We start from the raw sequence: 22,125 nt of genomic DNA on the forward strand, positions 1-22,125 counted from the left end.
AAGAAGCTGCAGATGTGGCACTTCAGAATATGGTTTGGTGGTCAGGGTTATGGTTGGACTCAATGATCTTGAAGGTCTTTCCCAACCTTAATGAGTCTGATCCTATGACCTGAAGTGCACAAGGCAGAGTGAGAGCAGCCTGTTTTCTAGGAGTTACCAACAGAAGGGCACACACACCCCCCGAGTTCTTTGCAGCATGGTTTTTAGTTTTATTTATAAAACCGTAAGCTCCTTTAAAGTGGAGTTAAAATCACAACTGTAAATCCAAGCACAGCTAAAGATTATTTCAATAAAATATTCCTATCAACTGATGTAAAAAACACACCATTTGATTGTGATTTAAAACTACTCATCTGGAAGATAAACTTACCAAGACGCTGCTCATTCAGTGAAAACGTATCACACTAAAATTACACCAGGGTCCCTTCTGTCCATAGCAATGCCAGGAAAAGACCTGCACGTCAATTCATCTTTTAAAAATGTAACTGTGTATTTGTGAATACAACAACGACAAAAAAATTGCCAGTGAAATCCACCAAAGGCTTCCAACCTGCTGAAGCCCCCACAGGGGGTGGTATTACTTGCACATTTTGCCTTTGATCACCTGGAAAGTAACCTTCCAAGCAACCTTTTAGTTATGCCAGGCAAAGCAAAGTCACATGAACAAAGCAGCAGGTGCAAATCTTGCTGCAGGATTTACTCCACTGGTCTTTCAGATCAGAACTGGATCTCACTTTGACTACTCAGCAAACTGCAAAGCCTGACACATTAGTATAAGCTGAAATAAAACCTACCAGTTCCAGAAAACTTATGGAAACAAGGTCCATCCCAAAAGGCTTGATAAGGCATTTGCTTGTGATTCTGTTGGATTAAAAAGTATCCTGGAAAACTCTTTTTTTGTCTTAAATCTGGTTTGCAGCCAAGATCATTTGTGGTTTGGGGCAGACAATGTTGTCTCATCACCACACAGGCACCAATTCACCTCTCTGTTCCTCTTGCACTCTTCTCCCACACCACAATGTCTTCCATACCTCAGTGCAGTCCCAGAAAAGGTCTCATGCAGCTGAGATGCAGCTCAGACTACAAACTCTGAATGCAAGCTCCTAGGCCCATGCACCTTTGTTACATACAGTCACAAGGTATGGTGTTGACAGCAGTACAAAAAACGCCTAGGACTTCTGTTGTTACATGGACCCTACTGGTCAGAAATTCATAGCAATAGGTTGTATAAGAGGGCTAACAGCTCCAAACAAGAAATGTATGTAACAGGATCAAGTTTTTATGTACAGGTCAATCTTAAAGCTTGTAGCAAAGACAGCACAGAATACAGTGAGTGAAGATCCCCTAATTATACTCTGGGTATGAACTAGGGGCAAGTATCTGTGCAAATCCTTCCTGTTTCTGCCTCTTTCATACAATGACAGTCCTCTTTCTCACATTTCCACACCAGTGGATGAAAAGCGTTATTCCCACACTAGGTTACACACTGCCATTCTCTTAAGCCAAGTCCCACTGTGTCGTAGAACAGATGACACCTATGCCTGCGGAGCCACTCCATACTCAGGGAATAAACACTGGAAATAATGTACAGCAAAAGAGTTAATGATCTACACTTCCCTTCTGGCTCACACTTTTGAACTATTTTGAAGGAGACAGCTGTCTTTACCTGGAGTATTCAAATTAATCTATTTCACTAAGCCTCGAAATATATTAAAGCAGTCATTTTAATTTAAGCACAGCTAACTAGAGTGGATTCTAGTGCATCAGTCTAATTTGACTGCTGAGTTAGTTAAGAAGCTTCCCACTTAAGAGAAGAAGCTATAGAGAAAGCCACTTCTTACATGTTTTAGAGCAGTGTGGTCATAAAGCAGAATGCCATACTGGGAGAGTGCTGGAAAAAGCCTAGGAAAGGTACAAAGGGATTGCCCAAATTTTCCTACTTGCATACAGAACTTGCTATTTGTAAACACCTTGTGAAGTCTCTCATTTTACAAAGTGTTTAAAGTCTGAACACAGAAAGTACTGAGGATGTGTGGTCCTCTGCTGATTCACACCACACGAGAAAAGAAAGCCGAAAAAACAATGACAGATAAAGAATGAACAGAAAACGAAAGTTATGAACAGAGAAAGGGAGCTGGGGACAAACTAGCCTTGAAAACCTGAACTTCTACAGAAATAGTTTTGCTTGATAGAAGCTTTAGCGACAAAGATTGTCACTGTAAGTAACAAAAAACTTTAGATAAATAGAGCTTTCCTTCAATGATCTGCAGATCACAGTATTTGTAACTTACTCAACAACTTGAAGCTTACTTGAGAATAAAACTGAAGAGGTGAAAATCCTTCACAGCAGAAAAGCAAGAGGGACACTGAAGGAAGGGATGAGTAACCTATGACATTCTTAAAACACTTTGTTGTGAAGGCTAGCATGATTAACAGCACAAGGAAAATTTGATGACATCCAGCTTTTGATAAACAAAGGGGAGATAAGACAAAATTTGCTAGGTTTTAGTGAATTGTGTCTTGTTTGAAGAGCACTTTATGAGAGACAGCTTTAAGCTGGAAGTATTAACATGAGAAGTCCTTTTACATACTGAAAGCCGTTACAGATCAAACAACGCACGCTGTGCACAAGTTCGTTTTCCCATCCATGGATCTCAACACCCAGAAACTCCATTATCAAGAAGTCAAAACTGGTACAGGGGGTTAACAATGGTAGGAAATAATAAATATGTGGTTCCATGTTCAAGTCTGACTCTCCAACATACGAAGTTTCAAGAAAACAGAATAAACGAAGATCAATCTCTTCCTGGTTTTGGCATCACCACAACACAAACAAAATACAGGGAAACTGCCTAAAGTGTCCTTCCATTTGCTATGTCTGGATTACACTTCCCTAAGTACTCTAATACAACAAGAAAACACAGAACTGCCTTCCAGAGTGCTAGCAACATAAGATCAAAGACTGCACACAGCTACTTGAACTGATAACTAGGCTACAGTGCCAAGGTAGAGAAGGTTTCCCATGTGTCTTTTATGATAAAGCAAATCCTGTGCGAGGGAAATAGCTCATGAATTGTTACTTCTGCTTTTTGGTTTGTTTTTTATCATCTAATCTCTAGCAGATTTGCAAACCAGTTACCCTCACTCACTTTTAAACATCTATCTCCAGAAACAAAAGCAAAAGCTATACACCAATTAGGTTCCAAAACACTCATCACAACACACATAGGGAGTGGCTTTTCTGCTTTTCACTTCAGTTTACTTCTCAGATGGGCACAAGCTGGTGGAAGGCATTTTGATGCAGAGTAACTTGGCCAATTTTTAGCTGCTCATTAAACCCCCTAGTGGATTCTTAAATCAGCTACGATGGTTTTACAGCCTCACAGTATTAGAATCTTCAGTTTAGAACTTTAAATACTGAACAAATGAAAATGAAGAACACTTTGCTGTAGCTTAGTTTCAAAGTTGATTCCAACACATCTACTTTACTTGGAGAGCAAACACGCTGTACCTCTCAGGTTCATCACTTAATCACTGCATATTTCTGGACTCTTGGGAAGTTCAAACAAACCAACCAACCCCAAAACACCTCTGTATTTTGCTCATCATTGAGCAATCAAAGTTAGAAACACCAGCCATTCTGTGAGGTCACAAGGGAAACAGCTTCCCAGTGAAAGATTGTCTTCAAAGTCATGCCAGGAGTGAAAGGGTAATGGAAGAAGATTTAGTTTCATGTAGGACTGCTCATTTTGGGAAGAGACAGCCAGAGCCAGATGAAAAGCAGATGGGAATTCCACCAAGCAGGTTTACTGAACCAAGTGTTGCTGTCTTCACTCTTGCAGGAGTGGAGGTGATTTCCCTTTGTTTTTCACATTGTCATCAGCCATTGCAGCCTCACAACTTGCTTCCCCAATGTCACATGTCACACAGCCCTTTAAAAAGGAACAAGAACATAGCAATTTGAATTCTCCTTTTCATGAATGTATTTCAAAGACTCAATCCTGATAGCATAATCTGTTGTGGTCTCTTGAAATCTCTCTTCAATGGGCTGAAATCTCTCAAAAGAGATTATTCAGGTGTCTTTTTTTCAGAAGCAGGTACCTGCACCTGCCATGCATCCTCTCAGCAATGAATTCCCTGGTTAGGGGAACACACAGATTTAGCTTTCAGATAAAAAAACCCATATGACTTCCTTGAACATGAAGGAAACCTGCATTTCTTTCTACTGTCTCAAGCCTGTCTGCCTTTGAAAATGACAATCTATAATGGAAACATGACTTACTGGTTAGGAAGAGTTGTAGCTATTATCTTAGATATCAAGTATTGCTATTTGCATAGCAATAAATATGATAACATCCAAGATGTAAGCATTGAACAGAATTTTCTGCAAGACCACTGAACATCATTTTGGTATCTGGATCAAGCATGCATTCTTAATCACAACAGCGCACCCAAGAGTTTTGTGGACAAGGTATTAGGAAAACGAAGACTAAACTTCTGGATTTGTTCCAGAACTAATGACATGTCTCCATTTTTCTGCTCTAAAAATAAACTCCTCAGCTCAGAATACCACATCTCAAATTCCTAGTAGATGCAGCATGTAGTGCTGTAACAGACATCAGATTTTTCTGCTGCATGAATACAGAAATATGGCCCAGTCTGCCTCAATATTCTTGTACAACTCATCACTGGATCTCTAGATCTTTGTGGGACTAGTTCTGTTGTGCTCTTTTGTTTCTTTTCCTCTCCGTAGCACCTGGGAGTATGTTAAGCTGCTTAGGACATTCTCTAACATGTATTATGAAGTTATGCCCAGGAGTTATTCTAGATAAAATAACCCGGCGTGCGATAGCAAAATTCTTGCTGAATGAACCCACCCTCAAGAACTCAGCTGTTTGTGTTCCTTACTGAATCTCCTCTGTGACTACAAGCATTTTTCAGCTTGCTGAATATCTTCACTACTCTCCCAGTGATACATGCTATTTTATCATAGAAACAATCAACTTCATAAGGAAAAGAGCAAAAGCCTAACACTAAGGGAAAAAAACATTCCTAGGTAAGGACTCCTACTATTCCTATTCACCTGACATTGTGCCTGAAGGGACCTGGCTACAGGTGGTTCCTACATGGAATTCTTTTATCTAGCAAAATTATAGAACTAGACCTGTACTTTGGCACTCCTCATCTGGCTAGCATACTCAAGCTCATTTCCTTATTATATTTACAGATACTCATCAGTGAGCCCAGCCCTGTAAAAAGCATTGCCTGTGGCTAGTCAAGGCAGGAATAAACTGCTGGTCCCTTTCACAGCTCCTTACTTGGGTGCTGATTTGCAGTGGGAGGGTCTGGGTCCTGATCCATGTGTGCACCTCTGCAAGCTCCTTCTTTTGCCCATCTGTGAACCAAGGCTGCTGCCTTCGCATGACTGTCAGCTTCTCCAGATCCTTCTTCAAAACCTCCTCTTTAATTCTGCAAGTAGCAGGCACGTGTGAACACAGCTGTACCAGATGAGGCAAGACATCCTCTGACTAGAACCACGTTGGAAGAGGCTCTTCACTAGTACCTATAGCTGAACCCTAGACATCATCAGTCACTGAAAATTACCTACACTTTCTTATCCCTTATTTGCTTTTAAGGCTCCTTTCAACACTAGTCTGTCAAGGCTTTTTTTCAGTATTTGGTGTGGGGTTGGTTTTGTTGTGTTTTACTGGTTTGGGTTTGTGTTGTTTTCCCTTCCTCTCCCCTCCCCCTGCCCAGTGCAGAATCTCATTACAAATTATATATAAGCTAACTGCAAGCAACTTCCAAATAACACTAAATATTTTTATCTTTTATGCATTCAAAGCACAGGACAAAATCCAACCCTCTTAACACCTCAGCCAAAAGCTTACATGTTACCATATTTTAATTGATGAAATGGGGAAAATGAGACAAAAGGAAATAACCAGGGTTTAAAACGCACAAGCAGTAACTTAACACAGCTTCTTGATGTTTCATTGGTATGTGCACTGTTTTTCAGTGCCTCATTATTAGTTCTACAGTTCTATACGCAATTCCAAACAACATGCCAGAAAACATTGATATTTCCCAACCTGTTTGGCATTTGGTAAGTCATCAGAACTTGCTCAGGTGTGTGATCCATCATCATCCAGGTTGACTCATGTTTGGATTTATGAGCTGTCCCTTTTTCTTGTGCATCCTTATTCTTCTCTTCTTTGGAAGCTTCAGAAGAATCATTACTGGCAAAATACTTGCTGCTTTCCCCACTACATGCTGAGAATTACCATGGGAAAAAAAAATGCAGATGCCTGAGAAATCCTAGTAATTAAGCAATAAACCTGAAGGAACACTTGTATATTCCTGCAAGCCAGTTCTGTAATATGAACACAGGTACTGCCACCAGACACCTCCTCTAGCAAGGGATTGCTACTTATTGAGAATTCAAAGAAGGTGCATTCTATCAAGTTACTCAAGATGTCCAAAGCTCTGTTCACTCTTATAATTATTTGGTTCAACTTCTCTGCTTCTCATTCACGAGGTCCTGCTCCAGGCAGATGTACCTTTATTCAAACAAGATGTAACCCAGTATCTAATGCAGAGAAGAATGATAATGAGCAAAATGAAAGTGACTTACACATTAAAGGAAGAGCTTCTTAAGATTCTCATTTCCAACTACAGTGACTGAAACAAACTTGGCTTCAAATACTGATAGCTGGTAAAAAGTACAGACCACAGATCCTCTTACTAGGATTTCATTCCCATTACAGTATCTTGTTATCAGTTACCAACATATGAGCAGGCCATCTAGCACTAAATATCTAAATCTCAAACTTCCCTACCTGTGCCACAACCAGAAGTCTCATTGGAGCCAGAGCCTGGAGAAGCAGACAAAGCTGATCCACTGCCTGATGCTGCTGAACCTATACCCGACTGTGAGTCCTCGCATAGCAAGCGGTCAGTACATTCACTAGAAGCACAATGGCTAGCACTGTTACCACTATCTTCTGGATTATTGTCCTGGAGACAAAAATCAAAACACATCCATGGAAGTTATATTTAAGTTTGACAAAGAAAGCTCATGCACTTAGGGAATTTGTCACATACTACGTTCTCATAGCACTTCACTAGCAAGTCCCTAGCTCTGAAAATGATTGCCTGTGCCTAGAACTCAGAGAAACGCTCTTCACGGGTGAAATCAACAAGCATCTGGACTTGACTCTACTACTTTCTGCTGTAGATCCTTCCCCACTGGGTCGAGACATTGTACTGCTGCATTAAATTAGTATTTTCTGCTGCCACCAGAGCAGGAGTCAGTTCCCTTCACATCCTGTTAGATGGCAGGAAGCAGCCACATGCGCCAAGCAGTGGTGCACTACAGGGAAAACGAGAGTCATCCCCTGATGCAGTCTGTGCAGCTCTCTGCCTCAGCAGCTACAGGTACACCAACTCCCCTTTCAGGACCCTACCCTGCAGTTTCAGCTGATCCAGCCTTTCCAGCCCAATCTGGATTCAGGAGCCAACAATTTTCCTTGCCTGCAGAGCTCAGATTCCTGCCTCTGAGTTTACCGCGGAAGTTGGAGAGGCCTTTTCTATGCCCATGTATGGAAACCGACCCACATGGATCCCTGTTCTTCGTTCATTAGCTGCATCCCTGGGAGACAGAGGGAGTAATTAGAAGAGTATCTTCCCTTTGTTTTGGTTCTCCACAGAGACTGTGGGATTGGGCGACACATGATGCGAGTTGTGCAGCACTAACCAAGTTTCACATGCATGAAAGCCCCAAACCCAAAATTCCAGCTGACAATTGAAAAGGCTGCTGCCAAAATGCTGAGCAGAGGTGGCTTGTGGCAGCCTAGACCAGAAGATCCCAGGTTTCTGTCACTGGCCAAGTGCCAGCATTGCACTGTCATGGGTATCCACAGGTGCAAGCATGAACAGCTTTCTCCACCTCCTGTGCTATTTGTGCCCTGCAGCCTACATAGCACAGCCACTGGAAAAAGCAGCTGACACAATCTGGTGACCCTGAAACACAGATCATCATCACTGGTTTTGGTGACTGAACACCATGCAAGTCAGAGTTTCTCTTCTGCATTAAAAATTCCTGTTACTTACACATTTGACTTCTGCATGTGCTTTAACATCAGTACTAATGGAAAGCTCCATAGGTTTTGGCAGCTCTTCTTGAAGCAAATTCAGCTGCAGTGGGGAGCTGCTCCGTGAGCTATTCAGCAGCAGGGCCTGGTGACGCTGGCCCTCTTGCTGGTCCTCCACGGATGTGGCAGAAGAGGCTGGAAAGGGCTGATCTACAGAATGTGGAGCTACTGCTGATGAAGCAACAGGATGGGGGGCTGGAGGTAGCGTAGTGCATGGATATGAAGAGGGAGGATAAACATACTGAGGGCTAGGAAGAAAGACACAATGAGGCATCTGAGCATACATGGGGAAACTCTGAAAAAATACAGCCATGAATGTCCCTATGTTTGGGGGATAAAATGCTGGGCATGACTGTGCTTCACAGCGTACTTGCAATGACGACATGGCCTCAGGTTTTAGGGAATGAGGGGCAACCTCCTCTCCTAGAGGAGAAGCTGGAAAATTGGATAGTGGCTCTGAACAAACAGGAATTCCCATAGGAGGAAGGACATTCATATTGGAGGAACTCAGATAGGACACTTTTGAGGGACAGAATGACTGTTTCTGAATTGTCCTCTTCTCACATGGAAGACTATTTCTATGTTTACTAGAAGAGTGGCTATCTGAGGACTGTCTCTGAGGTTTCTGGCGCTTGAATTTTCCATGTTTGCCTTTTTTACAGCTAGCTGGGCTCATCTGCTTTGAAGGGGAATCTCCTGAGAAGGAAGAAAAATAGACAAATTCACTGAAATGACAGACCCAGGGGAAAAAAAAGAAAAAAAAAAAAAAAAGAGAGAGAGAAAGAGAGAACCATCCTGGTAATTGTGTGGTTTATTAAAAGAGCTGACTTTCCTCTGGCCAATTCTTCCATACACTACAGCAACTGATTTGCTGGCCTACCTACAGTATTTTCCTTCATGTCATCAATTTTCTTAGCAATCATTCTGGCTTATCCCCATCAGATCTTTTACATTCCTTTAAGGGGAAGGAATAAGCTACTTGGGATTTGCAGGATTTATTGCCATAATTATCTGCTTTGTGGAAAGTCTAAAATAGCAACATCCAAGATGTGGCAGATCTTCTGGGTGGCAATGCTGCTGTTAAGCCTTGGCAGTGCAAAGGAAATATCTGTTTTCAGCACAGTAAGATAATTAATAAATCATACAAAGGAGAACCAGACTCCACTGCTGGGTCTGTCTTTGTAAGTTACCTATTAACTTTACTTCTCAAAAGCTGCTGCCTACCTTGACCACAGGAATGTCCGTTATTACTTCTGCTCCCCTGTTGAAGGTAAGTCCTAAATGGAGAGAGCAAGATCCTCTGGCGGAACCTGTCAACATAGTTCTGCTCCTCCTTTTGAGTGTGGGCTGACAGCGTCTCTTTGGTTAGCCCAACTGGCTTTAGGTCCTCAGGTACCACAGTGAGACTCTGAGCATTCACTGGAGGCAGCTCAATTTGTTCACTTCCAACAGTAGTATCCTCCATCGTAGTCACTTCTTTGAAAAAGAAAGAAAATCGATCACTCACTCTTTGCTCTGGCCTTCTGGTGTCAACTTCCACAACATCCAGAGGGTTACACAGAAAACAATCTTATCTGAGCCACTGAGCAGATACAGGTCAGAGGCAGGAGTAGAAAACACCCTTTATACTCACATCACCTGAACAATTTGCTTTGTGTCATCTGGAAAACTAAAAAATAAATAAAAAACTTCCATTTGCAGTTACAGAGGCACTTTGTGTTTTCTTGGTAGAACAGCAGTTAAATACACATTTTTATGCTTCTTTCTGCATTAAAATGACAGAGCACTGGCCCATTAGCCTCTTTATTTTTATCCTCAATGGCCAAATGCACGTGGTTGTGTTTAAGACACAGGTGATGAAGTTGAAAAGCAACAGTGCACTCTGTTAAAACAAGATTTTATTCAAATACTGTCAAATTTTCCAAACTCAAGTTTTCTTCACAGTGTCCCCAGAATGCCCTTACTTCTATTCAGAGATGGCACCCATGAGCACTACCTCAAACAGACCAAACTCTCTCAGGGGGTATTTTAGCCTGGAAACAGGTGTGTACATTTCAACACTTGTGAGCGAGGTGGGCACGCTGCGACTGTGAACAGTACCTGATTCGGGGTGTGGGACATGAACTATAGTGCTGCTATAACTGCACTGGCTGGTGACAGACATCACACTTGGAGCCTTGTTGGACAGGGTCAGGTCTGCCAGAGGAGCTCCCACCATGCCTGCAGCTGTCTGCTCCTTCATCGTCTCTTCCCTGTCAGCAGATACTGGAGGTTTGGAATCAACTGCTGAAAGCATTTCGGTATCTATTGGTAAATGACAGAGGTTCTACATGGAGTTTTATTCTAAATTTTGAGATCCAGACAAGGTAAGCAAATATTTACCACAGAGCCAAAATGGTTGTGCTGTCAGTGTGGCAAATCAAAAAGCAGACTTGAGCCTCAGAACATGCAACAGAGGTGCACAAAAGCAGTTTTTATGACTGTCAATATACTTTGTATTACCTTCCAGCATCTCAAGCTCCTGCTGACTTTGCTGGACCTGCTTGTCATCTTCTGAAGATGACGATGATGTATTTGCAGAAGACTTACATTTCCTTTTCAATGCTGGAATACTGCAGCTCTCTAGATATCTGAAATAAAAGCATATCACAGGAAGCTCTCCCTACTTCGTGCTCTTTCTCCATTTGGAGAGACAAACATTTGAACAATCCAAACTGGAGATCCAGTGGCTGGTAACTAGTATTTTAAATTGACTGCAGGAAGCTCTGGACTCGTACCTGCTTTCCAAGGAGTATTTTAAAGAAAATATCTATCAATTACTTTAAAAAAGAAAAAAAGAAGAAAGAAAGAAAGAAAGAAAGAAAGAAAGAAAGAAAGAGGGAAAAAAAAAAAAAAAGAGAGGAAGTTATCCACTGGATTAAAAAATGCTGATATTTTATAGTTCCTATCAGTTTTCTCCTTTCTAGGGATATTCCCAAAGCTTATGTGAAGAAGACAGTTACATAGCACATGCACTTAAATTCCCCTTGACTCCTGCTGCACTAGTGGTGAAATTAGCAGCAAACAGCTGCAAACAGAACCTTAGCTCCCAAATTCTTCATGATTCTCTAATTCAGATTGAGGATTGGGATGGATTGTACAGAGAGGCAGAAAACTCGACAAACAATCCCAAACTTATCTCAACCCCCTGACAGTTTAGACCAATGCAAACAGCTTGGCCATCCACCTTCCACCTATGATAATTACCTTAAAACTTGCATCACAAAAATTGCTTCACAGTTTATTACCTGATGATACTATCAACACAATTGATCTGCTGATAGGATGGGACATGTGGAGTCGTCTTTGACTCATCATAAAATGTGTTGCCTGGCTCTTCTGTGCTATCACTTCTCAATGCCTGAAGGAAACAGGAAGTGGTGTGCCTCTTTCCTAGAAAAGAAGAGACCCTCAGACTCCTCTCAAAGGCATCTGAACACTACCCCCCAACCACATACATATTATTATACAGGGATAGAAGGCCTATGAAAGCACAGGTCTCATCACTAATTTATTCTGCATTTTCATGACAATTCACATATTTCAAGGCAGAGGAGAAAGAAGGGGATAGAATGACTAGAAGGAAATAAACCCTACACGACACTTTACACATTCACTCAGAACAACTAGTAAACAAAGAAAATAGGGGGGAAAATTGTATTTAAACTGAACAAAACTGCAAATGAGCATTACTCTTTCCTCAATTTACACATCACAGAACACAACCTTTACAGCCTTTTAAGAGCACAGACACACTGCTTATAGTAGTACCAACATTCACAGTGCAGTCCTCTTATCAACAAGCCTAGGAGTTAACTGTAATTTTAACTTTCATAGAGACTATTCTAGTGCAAAATGTTTAAGTACAGATTCCTGTGGGATCTGAGGAAACATCCAGTTTTCTCCATACACCCTGCTAGGTAGTAACTACAAATAATGTGCATTAGCACAACATGAAGCTAGACCACTGCTTCCATGGGAAGTCAGGCAATGTTGGCCAACCTGTGAACTGCTTCTGAGAGTCTGCATAAAGTAACTAAGGGAAGCTTCCATAGGAGACTCATACTTGCTACAACCAAGTCTTCATTTTTCACTAGAACATGCTAAAAGAGGTTATTATTCTAGAGACAGTTATGTTCCTCTGTATCTCAGTAAGCAGTTAAAATGTGATTGCATCTGCTGAGGCTGGGTTGCTGGGTGTTTTGGTTTTTGGGTGGATTTTAAGTGGGTTTGATATATATTTATTTTTTTTTAAATAAAAGACAGGAAACAAACCCAAGCTACCTCCAACATTCAAGCAGTGACAAAAGGCTATCTACAGCAGTGACAAAAGGTTCTACAGCGTGACACACACCAGGGTGACACACACTAGTGAAACTCACAGCTACAGACTTACATGGCTCATGTTACTTTAAGGATCATAATAACATTAACTTACCTCCCAGCATTTCTGACCTTACAGCCTGTTCATTTCCATTCTGTTGCATGCTCCTCGATGCAATATACAGCTGCTGCCCCAGATTCTTTATTCGGTTGACATCTGCACAAACTTGTTGCAATGTCATCTTGAGATACATGAGAATGTAAAGGCAGAAAAAGAATTAACAAGAAGAGGCCACAGGAGACCGTTACTGTGGACTTGGGTTCTTGTACTCTCCGAATTGAGAGTAGGCTGTCAGCCTATGCCTGGTATCTGTTGGTGTTTGCAAATGTAATGAATTATCATAGTTAATTTAATTAACTGTGATAAAGCTCAAACAGCCTCAGCTTTGAGTGTTTTAACACTGATGCAAACCTTGAGAATGGCAATAAGCTGATGACTCATCCAGGAGCCCCCAAAAGCATATGAGGTAATTGCAATGCTTGTTTTAGGACAGCACGCTATTCCTTCTCTTCTATAGCTGTCTGCACTGGACCTCCAGTGCCCCTTGCAAACCAGAACAGAAAATCCTAAGGAAACAGAAACCCCCTTCGCAATTAATCCTCTTTCTGGCTGCATGGTTCTTCCACTTTCTTCTCCAAGTCCACTTCTTTTTTTTTCAGAAGGCTGATCTTAAGCAAGTCTGCAATTTACTTTAGTGCTATAGTAGCTAGCTGCTCATTCTACTAAAAGCAAAACCCAGCATTCTCTAACTGACCAATTTAAGTACATATAGCTTGAACATAGCTCCTTCTTCCCACTTCTGTAAAATGCATGATGAGTAAATTAAACTTTTAATTTAGAAGAATGTGTTTTTACAATTCTGCAGGCAGTGCTGCAGTTAGAGACTTACCGGTTCCTGTGTTTCCTCTGCACAATTCCCATTGGAGTCACTTGAAGATGCTATGCTGATATAGTGCTCGTAAGAGCCATTGCTTCCAAGGCTTCCATAACCACTGGAGACATTGCTGTGAACCGGCTGAATGAGGGGAAAGAATAGTAGTGAAAAAATAAAAATCATCCTCTTAGAGAACAAAAAAGGAGCAACACACTTTGTAACACTGAACTTCAAGCAAAGAAAGAAAAGGAAGTGAAAAGTCACTATTGGTTTGGGCTCTTCCACTTGCTCAGGAAAAGCCCTCCACTGTACTTGAAATTGTTCAGGATGCAGATTTGTCTTTCAACATAAAGACCCAGCAAACATGTCAAACAGAACATTTCTTCCAATCAAGTGGGTGACCCAGAGCCGTATTTTGAATGCTGTCACTCAAGCCTGTCTCCATTTAGAAATGTCCTTCCAGAACTGTTTAGCAGTCTGCTAAACAGACCCATGTTTCTTTACCCTCTCATTCAGGCCAGCCATTTTTTCTGAAATTTTGTCATCTTCTTTACCTGCAGAAGCAGCTTATAAATTTGTCCTTGCAGTTCTCTTATCTCTTTCTCAACACTGCTCATTTCTTTAGTTCTTGCAGCGAAGACATCTTCATTCAGAGGGCTTCTGGAGAGAGCCAACAACATTTCACCATCAATTTTGATTTGATAAAGATCTCTCTTGGAAACTAAGGAAAAACATCTGAAAAATATCTTGCACATTGAGTACTAATTGCACTTTTAAAAGTGGTGGCCTTGGTAAATATTTAGACTCTATTAAAGTGAATATTCCAGTGGGAAATAAGCAGGAATGGGATTTTTGCTACGTATCTGTCAATTAATGGGTTTTCTGGTGAACCAATTATGGGTGAACATCAAACAACTATTTATTAAAGTGATCCACTTCTTACATTACTTTTTAGTTCTTACTCAGCTTGTCTAAAACTGATATTTTGACTTAGATGTGCTCCTTGTCACAGTATTTGAACATCAAACCACGTGCAAAAACATGCTAAAAAAACATACTTGACTTTCCCTTTTGCGTTGAAGTAATTGACTTATTTTCATACTTAATAAGCAAGATTAACGGTGCTCTGGAAGAATGTAATGCAAGACATGCTCAGTAGCTGTCACAGGCTGCAGAAGCAACACTACCTCTAGTTCAGTCCCAAGATTGTTTTGTTTTGCAGAGCATTCATTACAAAGATCGATGCTACAACTGACTTACGTCCGGACTTTGTGTCGGCCAATGATGAACACAACCTTCCTGCTCCAAGGATTCACAAAACTGGACCAGCTGGTATCCAGGATGACATAGTCCCCATTTTGAGTACAAAATCTAATAGGCAAGTGTTCAAAAGGGGGTTGCCCAGCAAATTTCAGGACTGAAAAGAAAAAAACAAGCAAACCAACCAAACAAAAATAATCAAGACACAAGATTTTGTTTACAGTATGACACAGCAGTGCAAACACAAACAGGCGTGACTGCGGTACTTTACAATGTTCAGCTTGCATTTGCTTTGATCTCAAACTGGTTGACTTAATTCATCTGTGTCTAGACCGCCAAGCAGTCACATGTCAAGCAACAAGGTAAGGAAAGAATGCTGAAGCCAGCAGAACTTCCTTTTAAAGCAGCTGTACTTACTTTTTCGGTGAACAGCAACCATCAAAGGACGATCTTCTGGGTGCAGATACATCAGTATGGATGTTCCAATTAAATCTTGAGGTAAGTAACCCAACAAAGGCACTGCTCTGAAACCCAAACACATCACCACTCATTACAGAATAGTTCTGAGTATTTATATTCTCTGCTTGTGAGTGAAGTGCCCACACATGGTCTACAATGACACGAACTAAGGCTATAGAACATTTTGTAGCTTGTCTAATAATCCTCCAGTGCAACACACACATGTAAACACCAACAACAAACAGTTCTGTGTTGGAGAGCTAAGATTTTCACATTGGCAGGCAGTTTTGTGCTTGTCTATATGCAAAGAAAATAAAAAAAGAAATCAAAAAAGGATCTTGAAGAAACAGGTCATGGGAAGAACATCACTAAAAAATGTGGCAGGGATGCTGAGAAGCATGTTGTAAAAACACTGCTGTGGCTCTGCACGTGTCAGCTTTAGTCTGGCCAAATTCATCTGACCCAGCTCAGTACAGCTGTGTCTCCACAGTGGGATTCCCAGAGCTTTACATTATGTGGGTTTTCCACTCTGTGCTACCACAGGTGCCTGCTGCCCTGGATAAGCAGAACTGCCTGCAGTTCTATTTAATTCACAGTTGAAAGACACCAAAGGAGCTTGTGTCCCTGCAGCTGCAGATGTTTTCCCATGAGCAGGCTAACACAAACCCACTTTGTTTAAAAAACTATTGCCAACTGCACAGTTCAACTACTGTACTTGGGTCTCCAGCTGCATCACTAAAGGATTTTTTCACTCCCTCTCCATATGCACCTCACTGGTCTTAAGATTCAAATCTCACCTGTCATCTATATCAAGAAACACACATCCAGGGGTGTGAGTGGTGGTGAAGATTCTTTTATCCATAGGAATTCGAGGAGCTAATAGAAGAGAATATTAATTGAAACAAATTACGCACCAAGACAGGAATCCTAACAGTTACTTTTGCTCATGACAGCTCTTGAAGCTTTAAATCGTTCACTGCTTTCTGTCCAGTAACTCACACAAACATTACTGATTTTCAGGTGCTACAGACTGCTCTCAAAAATAACAATGAGAAGAGGTCAAATGCTTCAGTGCCCTGCAAAGCAAAGGCATGCACAGACACAAACTGCAAGTTGCATGGGTGAGGCTACCTAAGCAGAGGTTCTAAACTGAGGAAGCAGACTTTCAGATACTGCATTTTCCTATTGGCTTGGCTTTTTTACTGGAGTCTCCTGACTTGCCTTCATATCCAGAGTGAATTTTCTCAGCCAAAGCTAAGCAGCAGGATTCTGCATCCATGTGGACAGAAGTACACACGTGGACCAAGTACGGGGTGATGCGGAAGGGGTAACAACGTGTTTCTTGTTCTTGATCTTTACCACCCCTAAGGAAAAGTAAAATGGATTAACAAACTAATTTCAAGACACACTTTACAACAAGGCTGAGTATCCTGCACGGCCCAGATAATCAGAATCTCCTATGGTCTTACACATACTCTCTTGTGATCCAAGGCCAACACATTCAGCAATACCGATCTCACTCCTCTTAAAACTAAGCAGGTGCTTTGCCTCAGATACTTGCATTAAGAGGCTGTTCTAGAAATGTCATTACCCCAACAGTTAAAGATCACCTTCCATGCTCGGTTCAAATGTATTCAGGAGAACCACTCATTTGGTTTTGTGCTCTCCTTCAAGTTAAACAGCTCTTTTATACCCTTTTTAAGAAAACAAAAATGTAATCTGTTAATCTCAGTTTTTGTTTCACTCATTTGCAACAGTAAGGCTTCTCCAGCCTCAGTTCATAAAACACAGTAATTCTTTTACTGTCCTCCTACCACGAGAAACTGTCTTCCTAGAACAGGTGTGAGCAGCACAGAACAGCACAGAACCAACAGTAAGAATCACAGAATGCACTAGGAGGGAAGGGACCTATAAAGGTCATCTAGTCCACATACACAATATGCAGGGACATTCCAAACTACATGCGGTTGCTCAGAGCCCCATCAAGCCTGACCTTGAATGTCTCCAAGGATGGGGCCTCTACTACCTTCCTGGGCTACCTGTTCAGTGTTCCACCGCTCCCAGGCTACCCTTCCCTAGTGGACATCCCAGTGCTGTACGCTTCGCCCAAGTCTTCATGAACACAAACCAACAATGTACTTGCCTGATCCTGCAGAAAAAGGACTTCACCTGGGCATACTCATACAGAGAAGCTAGTGAGAACAATACACATTGAAAGTATGAGTTAATAACATTATAAAGGTCACACCTATCAGAACTGTTTGAAACTCTGCATTCTCCAAACTTTCCAAGCAAGACTGAAGTCTGTAACCTGCTCTTTATTAGCTACTGTTAGCTGTTCAACAATCTGCTTCCACCTCAAATGTTTTTTTCTCTTCTCCCGCTGACTTGGAACTAAATTCAGAGGAAACACTAATGATCTAAAAAACTCTCCTCCAACCTGGTTTGGTTTATTCTAAATAAAGGTGAATATTTTTGGCTTTATGGGCCATGTACCAAAAACTTTTAATACCAACAGGAGTTATGGGGAGAGTAAAATTCAGTAACAGTTGACAGCAAGAAAACAGTAACAGCTCCACAGGAGTGCAACTTCTCTGCTGGGTGGGCACACGACTGGCTTCCAAGCTGTGGAATTCCCTGACATGTTAGTGTTACCAGCCTCTGATGCTTCACATCCTTTGGTAGCAAAGTTCCCAGCTCTCATGCCTGGACAGCCCTACAGCTAGGTGGGCCAAATATATAGCCTTGGCATGTAAACTACTTTTAAACTGTTCCTATATAGTAGAGGACTCAAAAGTCACCATTCAGGCATATCCAGCACTAAACAGAAAGTCAGCTTAACACTTGGGTTCAGTGAGCTATGTTTACAGCAGACTGCAAGCGGACCATAAAGACAAAGCAACTAAGCAGTTGTGAAATGTAGATAAAATTCATTTTTCTTTGTAAAATGCTGCAGCATTTGGAATGAGAAGGAGCTGCCTTTGACTTACCTCATGCAAGAGCTGAGTCTCTCTAAGACTAGCCAGGACTCCCTACACAGCTACCTTGCTTTTCAAAGGGGAAAGAGAACAAGTGCTGCCAGTATTAGGTGTTTATTTTAAATGCTTAGGCTACCAACACAGATGTCCCTAATTCTCTTAAGACAGAGAGACACATAAAACATTGAAGAGCATTGCCAAGTCCCACCTGTTTGACTCTCCATGTTCCAAAGCGGCAAGTGGGACTGATCAGTGTGTGTGTAGAACACACTCACATCCTGAGGGACAAGCAGCTCCACAAACCGGGAGGAGTCCAACACTTTCTTCTTACAGTTTAGAATGGATGCTGCCTGCTCAGAAATATGCACTATTCGTCCAGACAGCAAGGAGAACACAGCCACAAACGTGTCCTGGAAAACAAACATTGTCAAAGGCACTCCTCCCTAAGACATGGCAGCAGTATTAAGATAAAAACAAAGTAAGAGCTGACTCCACCACACACCACAACCCAAGAGCTCAAATGTGTTCTTAAACTAGCATCCAGTTACAGATGTCTGTGAGCTATTACAATCTCCCGTGCTAGGGCAGCCTACTCATCATTTACAAATGCTAGAAATACTGCAACAGCAAAACTGAAATAGATTACAGCAGTGGTGTTATCCAGAACAACTGGTTATGAGCCCACACGCTTCCCTACTTTCAGAGTACTGACCACAATTCCATGTACAAAAATATTCCCAGGACTTTTCAAGTAGAAAGCTTTTGCCATATTTCTGACATGGCATCTAACAGGACTACACCCCAAGAAACACACTTTTCTTCAGGGCAGAGCTAGAAAGCACGTTACATACTGCAGAAAAAAAATTCAATCCAGATGCACAAGAAGGAACCAAAGTCCTTCCCAAGTTATGGACTTGATTGGCTTTGAAATCTTCCTGCTAACTGTGTTGCAAGACTCTACTAGACTGTAAATGAACTTTCAAATAAGATTCCCCAAAGATATTTGTTGCTTCTGGCAAAACCAGAAAAAAGCCAACCCAGAACAGTATTTCTTCACTTACTGCTGCTGGAGAGCCCCAGTCTGCAAAGACAAGAAGTAGCCTTGCTACCTTTAAAAACCACAAAAGCCTATCTGGCTAAAACTCAGAAGGCTTTTCAATTTTATACACTCAATTTCCACAAAATGATGTAAGGAGACAAAACAGAGAATAAAATGGCAAGTGATGAAATCCTTGAGTGTGCCTCAATTCCTTACAGTGTTTTTTGGAGTGTGTTCAGATGCAACTGCAACCAAATCTTCTATGCTGTATGTCATCACATCTGTCTGAAACACTCTTCGGTCATTCAGAGCCTGGAAAAAGTCATTGTTTGCTATTTGGAAAAAACAAACAAACAAACAAGAAAAGCAAAACAAACATCAGGAAGTCAGTAAGGAGACTATTTTGAAAGCATTTCTTACAGCCCTTGTACTTTTGTCATCGTTTTGGTGAAGTCCAAGGTGAGATGAGGAAGGTCTGTGTAGTGACAAAGGAAAAGGGAACACTGATTATACTACTGGAGTGACCTATTTATGTTAAGAAAATGAGCATGAGGAAGGAGGAAGAACAGAATGTAATGGCAAAAGAACAAGTTTAGGTACTTAGTTCTGTTGGAAACCACAGACTTGTCCAGTATTTATTTCAAAGTGGGACAAGAATGCTGTTTTTTCAATGTACAGGGAAAGCTAACAGTAGGCACCTATTAGCTACAGGAGACTGCAGAAGAGGGAAGCAGTAAGTGGGCATCTCAATAGAAAAGAGAACATGATTGGGGTTTTTTTTCGGTTGAACAATTGACCCCACACTGCTTCAGAAGGTCAACTGTCTGCAGGACAACTGGAATGCTTTCATTTGTTTTCATGTTAGTTGTTGCCAGATTCAAACCAAGGTGCTGTGCTTCCAGAGTTTCTCCACACGTACCTTGGACCTGTTGGACACACTGCAAGGCATAGTTGAGAGCACTGATGGTACTGGGCTTGCTGGAACGCCTTTTCTCTTCAGGCAAACACCTTTTCATTTCTTGGATCATCATCATCATATCTCTGTGTGACTGGCTCCAATTCAGTTGCTCACTGTAAAATACAAGTTGAACTTTGACAGAGACTTCTGGTATAGGAGCTTCTTTTCAGGCAATTCATTGAGAGTATTCACTAAATCAACACTTCTTGGGCTCGGCCAGAGTCAGTGAACATCCAGAAACGTCCTAATGCTCATTCACTACACTTCCTATCACATCTTTCTCACTTATTGCAAGCTAATTTCTTCTCCTCTACTTTCCTCCTTTCCAGCTCCAACACATCGATGGCAAAGTCACATTGTAACCAGTCAGCTTACTAAAATGTTTAGCAACTGAAACTAAACTCTAGATTTTCTAAATCTTGCTGGTATTAAAATCACAAAGGGATGCTGATTCCTTATGTATACATCTTTCCAGCCTTGAAGTCTGCCTTGAAGTATAGGCCCTTCAGGGAAAGATGAAATCCTCAAAATACACCTGATGCAAAGCTTACATTCCTCACATAATTCAGGAGTCTTTGTTATACTTTTTAGAGCCTTTGGCCTCCGCAGATGCAAGAGGATTAACAAAAAATTCTCCCCTCTTCCAACTTTTGCTTCATTGACTGACTAAAAAATAAGCAATGTCCCCAAAATGCCGCCAATTCTAAGCCTACAAACGAGATATGAACACTGTTACTTAAAATAACTTTAGTTCATTTGCCTTTTTATTAGTGTCACACTCTTACTACATGAACTTTAGTGACTAATGTACTGCATGTTAGCGTTACGTGCCAATCCAACACTGCATAACGCCTCTTAAACTGTTTGTGGGGCTTTGAAAATAAATGAATAAATAAATTAGTACCTCGTTGAGTCTCTGACCTGTTCGGAAAAATATTAAGCAAGTTCTGCTTTACTACTACTCAATGCAGGTTTTAGATTAAGTTTATATAGAAGCAACAACAGACAATGATGTACAGGATCAGCCAACCCAGAAAACAGGCAAGCAGCTTTTGAGGAGCCCTGAAGCAGCGATCTGACCGACGTGAGCTCACTACCAACACCACGGGCTGCGGCTCCGACAAGCCTCCTCGGTAAGCAGCCCAGCAACAACTCTGGTTCATGGCTGCACCGGGTACTCGACTCGGCCCTGAGCTCTCTGCTTAAGCACAATTCCAGCAACAGCAACCCGCTTCACACGCCGCCGTTACCTGTTAGCTCTGCGAGGCTCCACCAAACTTCCCGCTGCGCAGCTGTCCGGTCCACGGCCGCGAAGATTCGCTCTGGGATCGCTCGGCCCGTTAAGCCGTTTTCCGTCGGGGATGGTTCCCGCACACATCGTACAGCGCAAGTCCGTGTCCCGCCGACGCTCTTCTTCCTGCCTGTCCGCGCCGGCCGGGCTGGCGGCCACCTCTCGCCCATCCCCGGCCACGCTAGCCGGTGACCAACCCGCGCCGTGTTCCGAGCTGCCGCCCGGACGTTTGCCTACGTCCATCTCTAATCCGCACGACGCGACCGCAGAGGGGCATCGGCCGCCGCAGCCTGGCTCCTCAGCGCCTCTAGACCCTCGCCCTTCGCTACTGGGGCCGGGTCTGGCGCCTCATCTGCGGGAAAGCCAAACACCACCTCAAGGGAACGCGGGAGGCGCTGCTCCCCCCTCGCTACCGAGCCAAGCGGGCATCGGGGCTGCTCCTCGCTCGCCGTGGACGCTCGGACAGCGCCTGCGGCTCGCAGCAGCTCGCCAGCGCGGATTGCGGACCGATGAACCCCAGCCGCTGCGAGCCCTCCGCCGTTCCGCTTCCCGCACGCCGCGCCTCTCCCTCTGGCCCCAGCCCCTACCTGCTGCGGGTAGGGAGGGCCGAGCTGGTGGCCGAGCTGGTCGCCGAGCGGGCCGCAGCCAGGCGCCGCACCCCCGCCCCGCGCAGTTACGTAACGCCGACCG

General features: G+C 42.5%; 1 protein-coding gene across 9 annotated transcripts; it reads right to left on the reverse strand.

Moving 5' to 3' along the window:
* Nucleotides 1-185: 185 nt before the first annotated feature.
* Nucleotides 186-22,085, reverse strand: PER3 (period circadian regulator 3). 9 transcript variants are annotated; one of them, XM_068158108.1, is made up of 21 exons: nucleotides 21,395-22,079; nucleotides 20,106-20,257; nucleotides 19,403-19,518; nucleotides 18,356-18,557; nucleotides 17,313-17,361; nucleotides 16,391-16,533; nucleotides 15,967-16,045; nucleotides 15,128-15,234; nucleotides 14,711-14,867; nucleotides 14,005-14,110; nucleotides 13,466-13,591; nucleotides 12,631-12,757; nucleotides 11,441-11,585; nucleotides 10,656-10,783; nucleotides 10,254-10,457; nucleotides 9,378-9,626; nucleotides 8,113-8,849; nucleotides 6,840-7,017; nucleotides 6,093-6,273; nucleotides 5,319-5,469; nucleotides 186-3,932 (listed from the first exon to the last, which is right to left on the reverse strand). In XM_068158108.1, exons 1-21 carry the CDS (start codon nucleotides 21,676-21,678, stop codon nucleotides 3,831-3,833), a joined length of 3,723 nt encoding a protein of 1,240 aa, XP_068014209.1. In that variant the 5' UTR covers nucleotides 21,679-22,079; the 3' UTR covers nucleotides 186-3,830. The 9 variants fall into 9 exon arrangements, 4 of the variants coding, with proteins under 4 accessions (XP_068014209.1, XP_068014208.1, XP_068014211.1 ...); XM_068158107.1 differs by having other exon boundaries at nucleotides 9,378-9,629; XR_010989713.1 differs by lacking the exons at nucleotides 186-3,932; nucleotides 5,319-5,469; nucleotides 6,093-6,273 and adding an exon at nucleotides 7,467-7,651 and having other exon boundaries at nucleotides 6,929-7,017; nucleotides 9,378-9,629; nucleotides 21,395-22,084.
* Between the last annotated feature and the right edge of the window lie 40 nt (nucleotides 22,086-22,125).

This window comes from Melanerpes formicivorus, unplaced genomic scaffold, assembly GCF_026170545.1.
Source record: "Melanerpes formicivorus ecotype bairdi unplaced genomic scaffold, bMelFor1.0.p_v2 SCAF_39, whole genome shotgun sequence".
NCBI lineage: Eukaryota > Metazoa > Chordata > Aves > Piciformes > Picidae > Melanerpes > Melanerpes formicivorus.

Excerpts from the sequence above, each read along its gene's own strand:
- PER3 (XM_068158107.1), bottom strand. The coding sequence starts at position 21,678 with ATGGACGTAGGCAAACGTCCGGGCGGCAGCTCGGAACACGGCGCGGGT. Across the intron at positions 14,111-14,710 it reads GGCCGACACAAAGTCCGGAC|AAGCCCTCTGAATGAAGATG; the intron begins GTAAGTCAGTTG and ends GGCTCTCTCCAG. Across the intron at positions 7,018-8,112 it reads CACATGCAGAAGTCAAATGT|GACAATAATCCAGAAGATAG; the intron begins GTAAGTAACAGG and ends TTTTGTCTCCAG.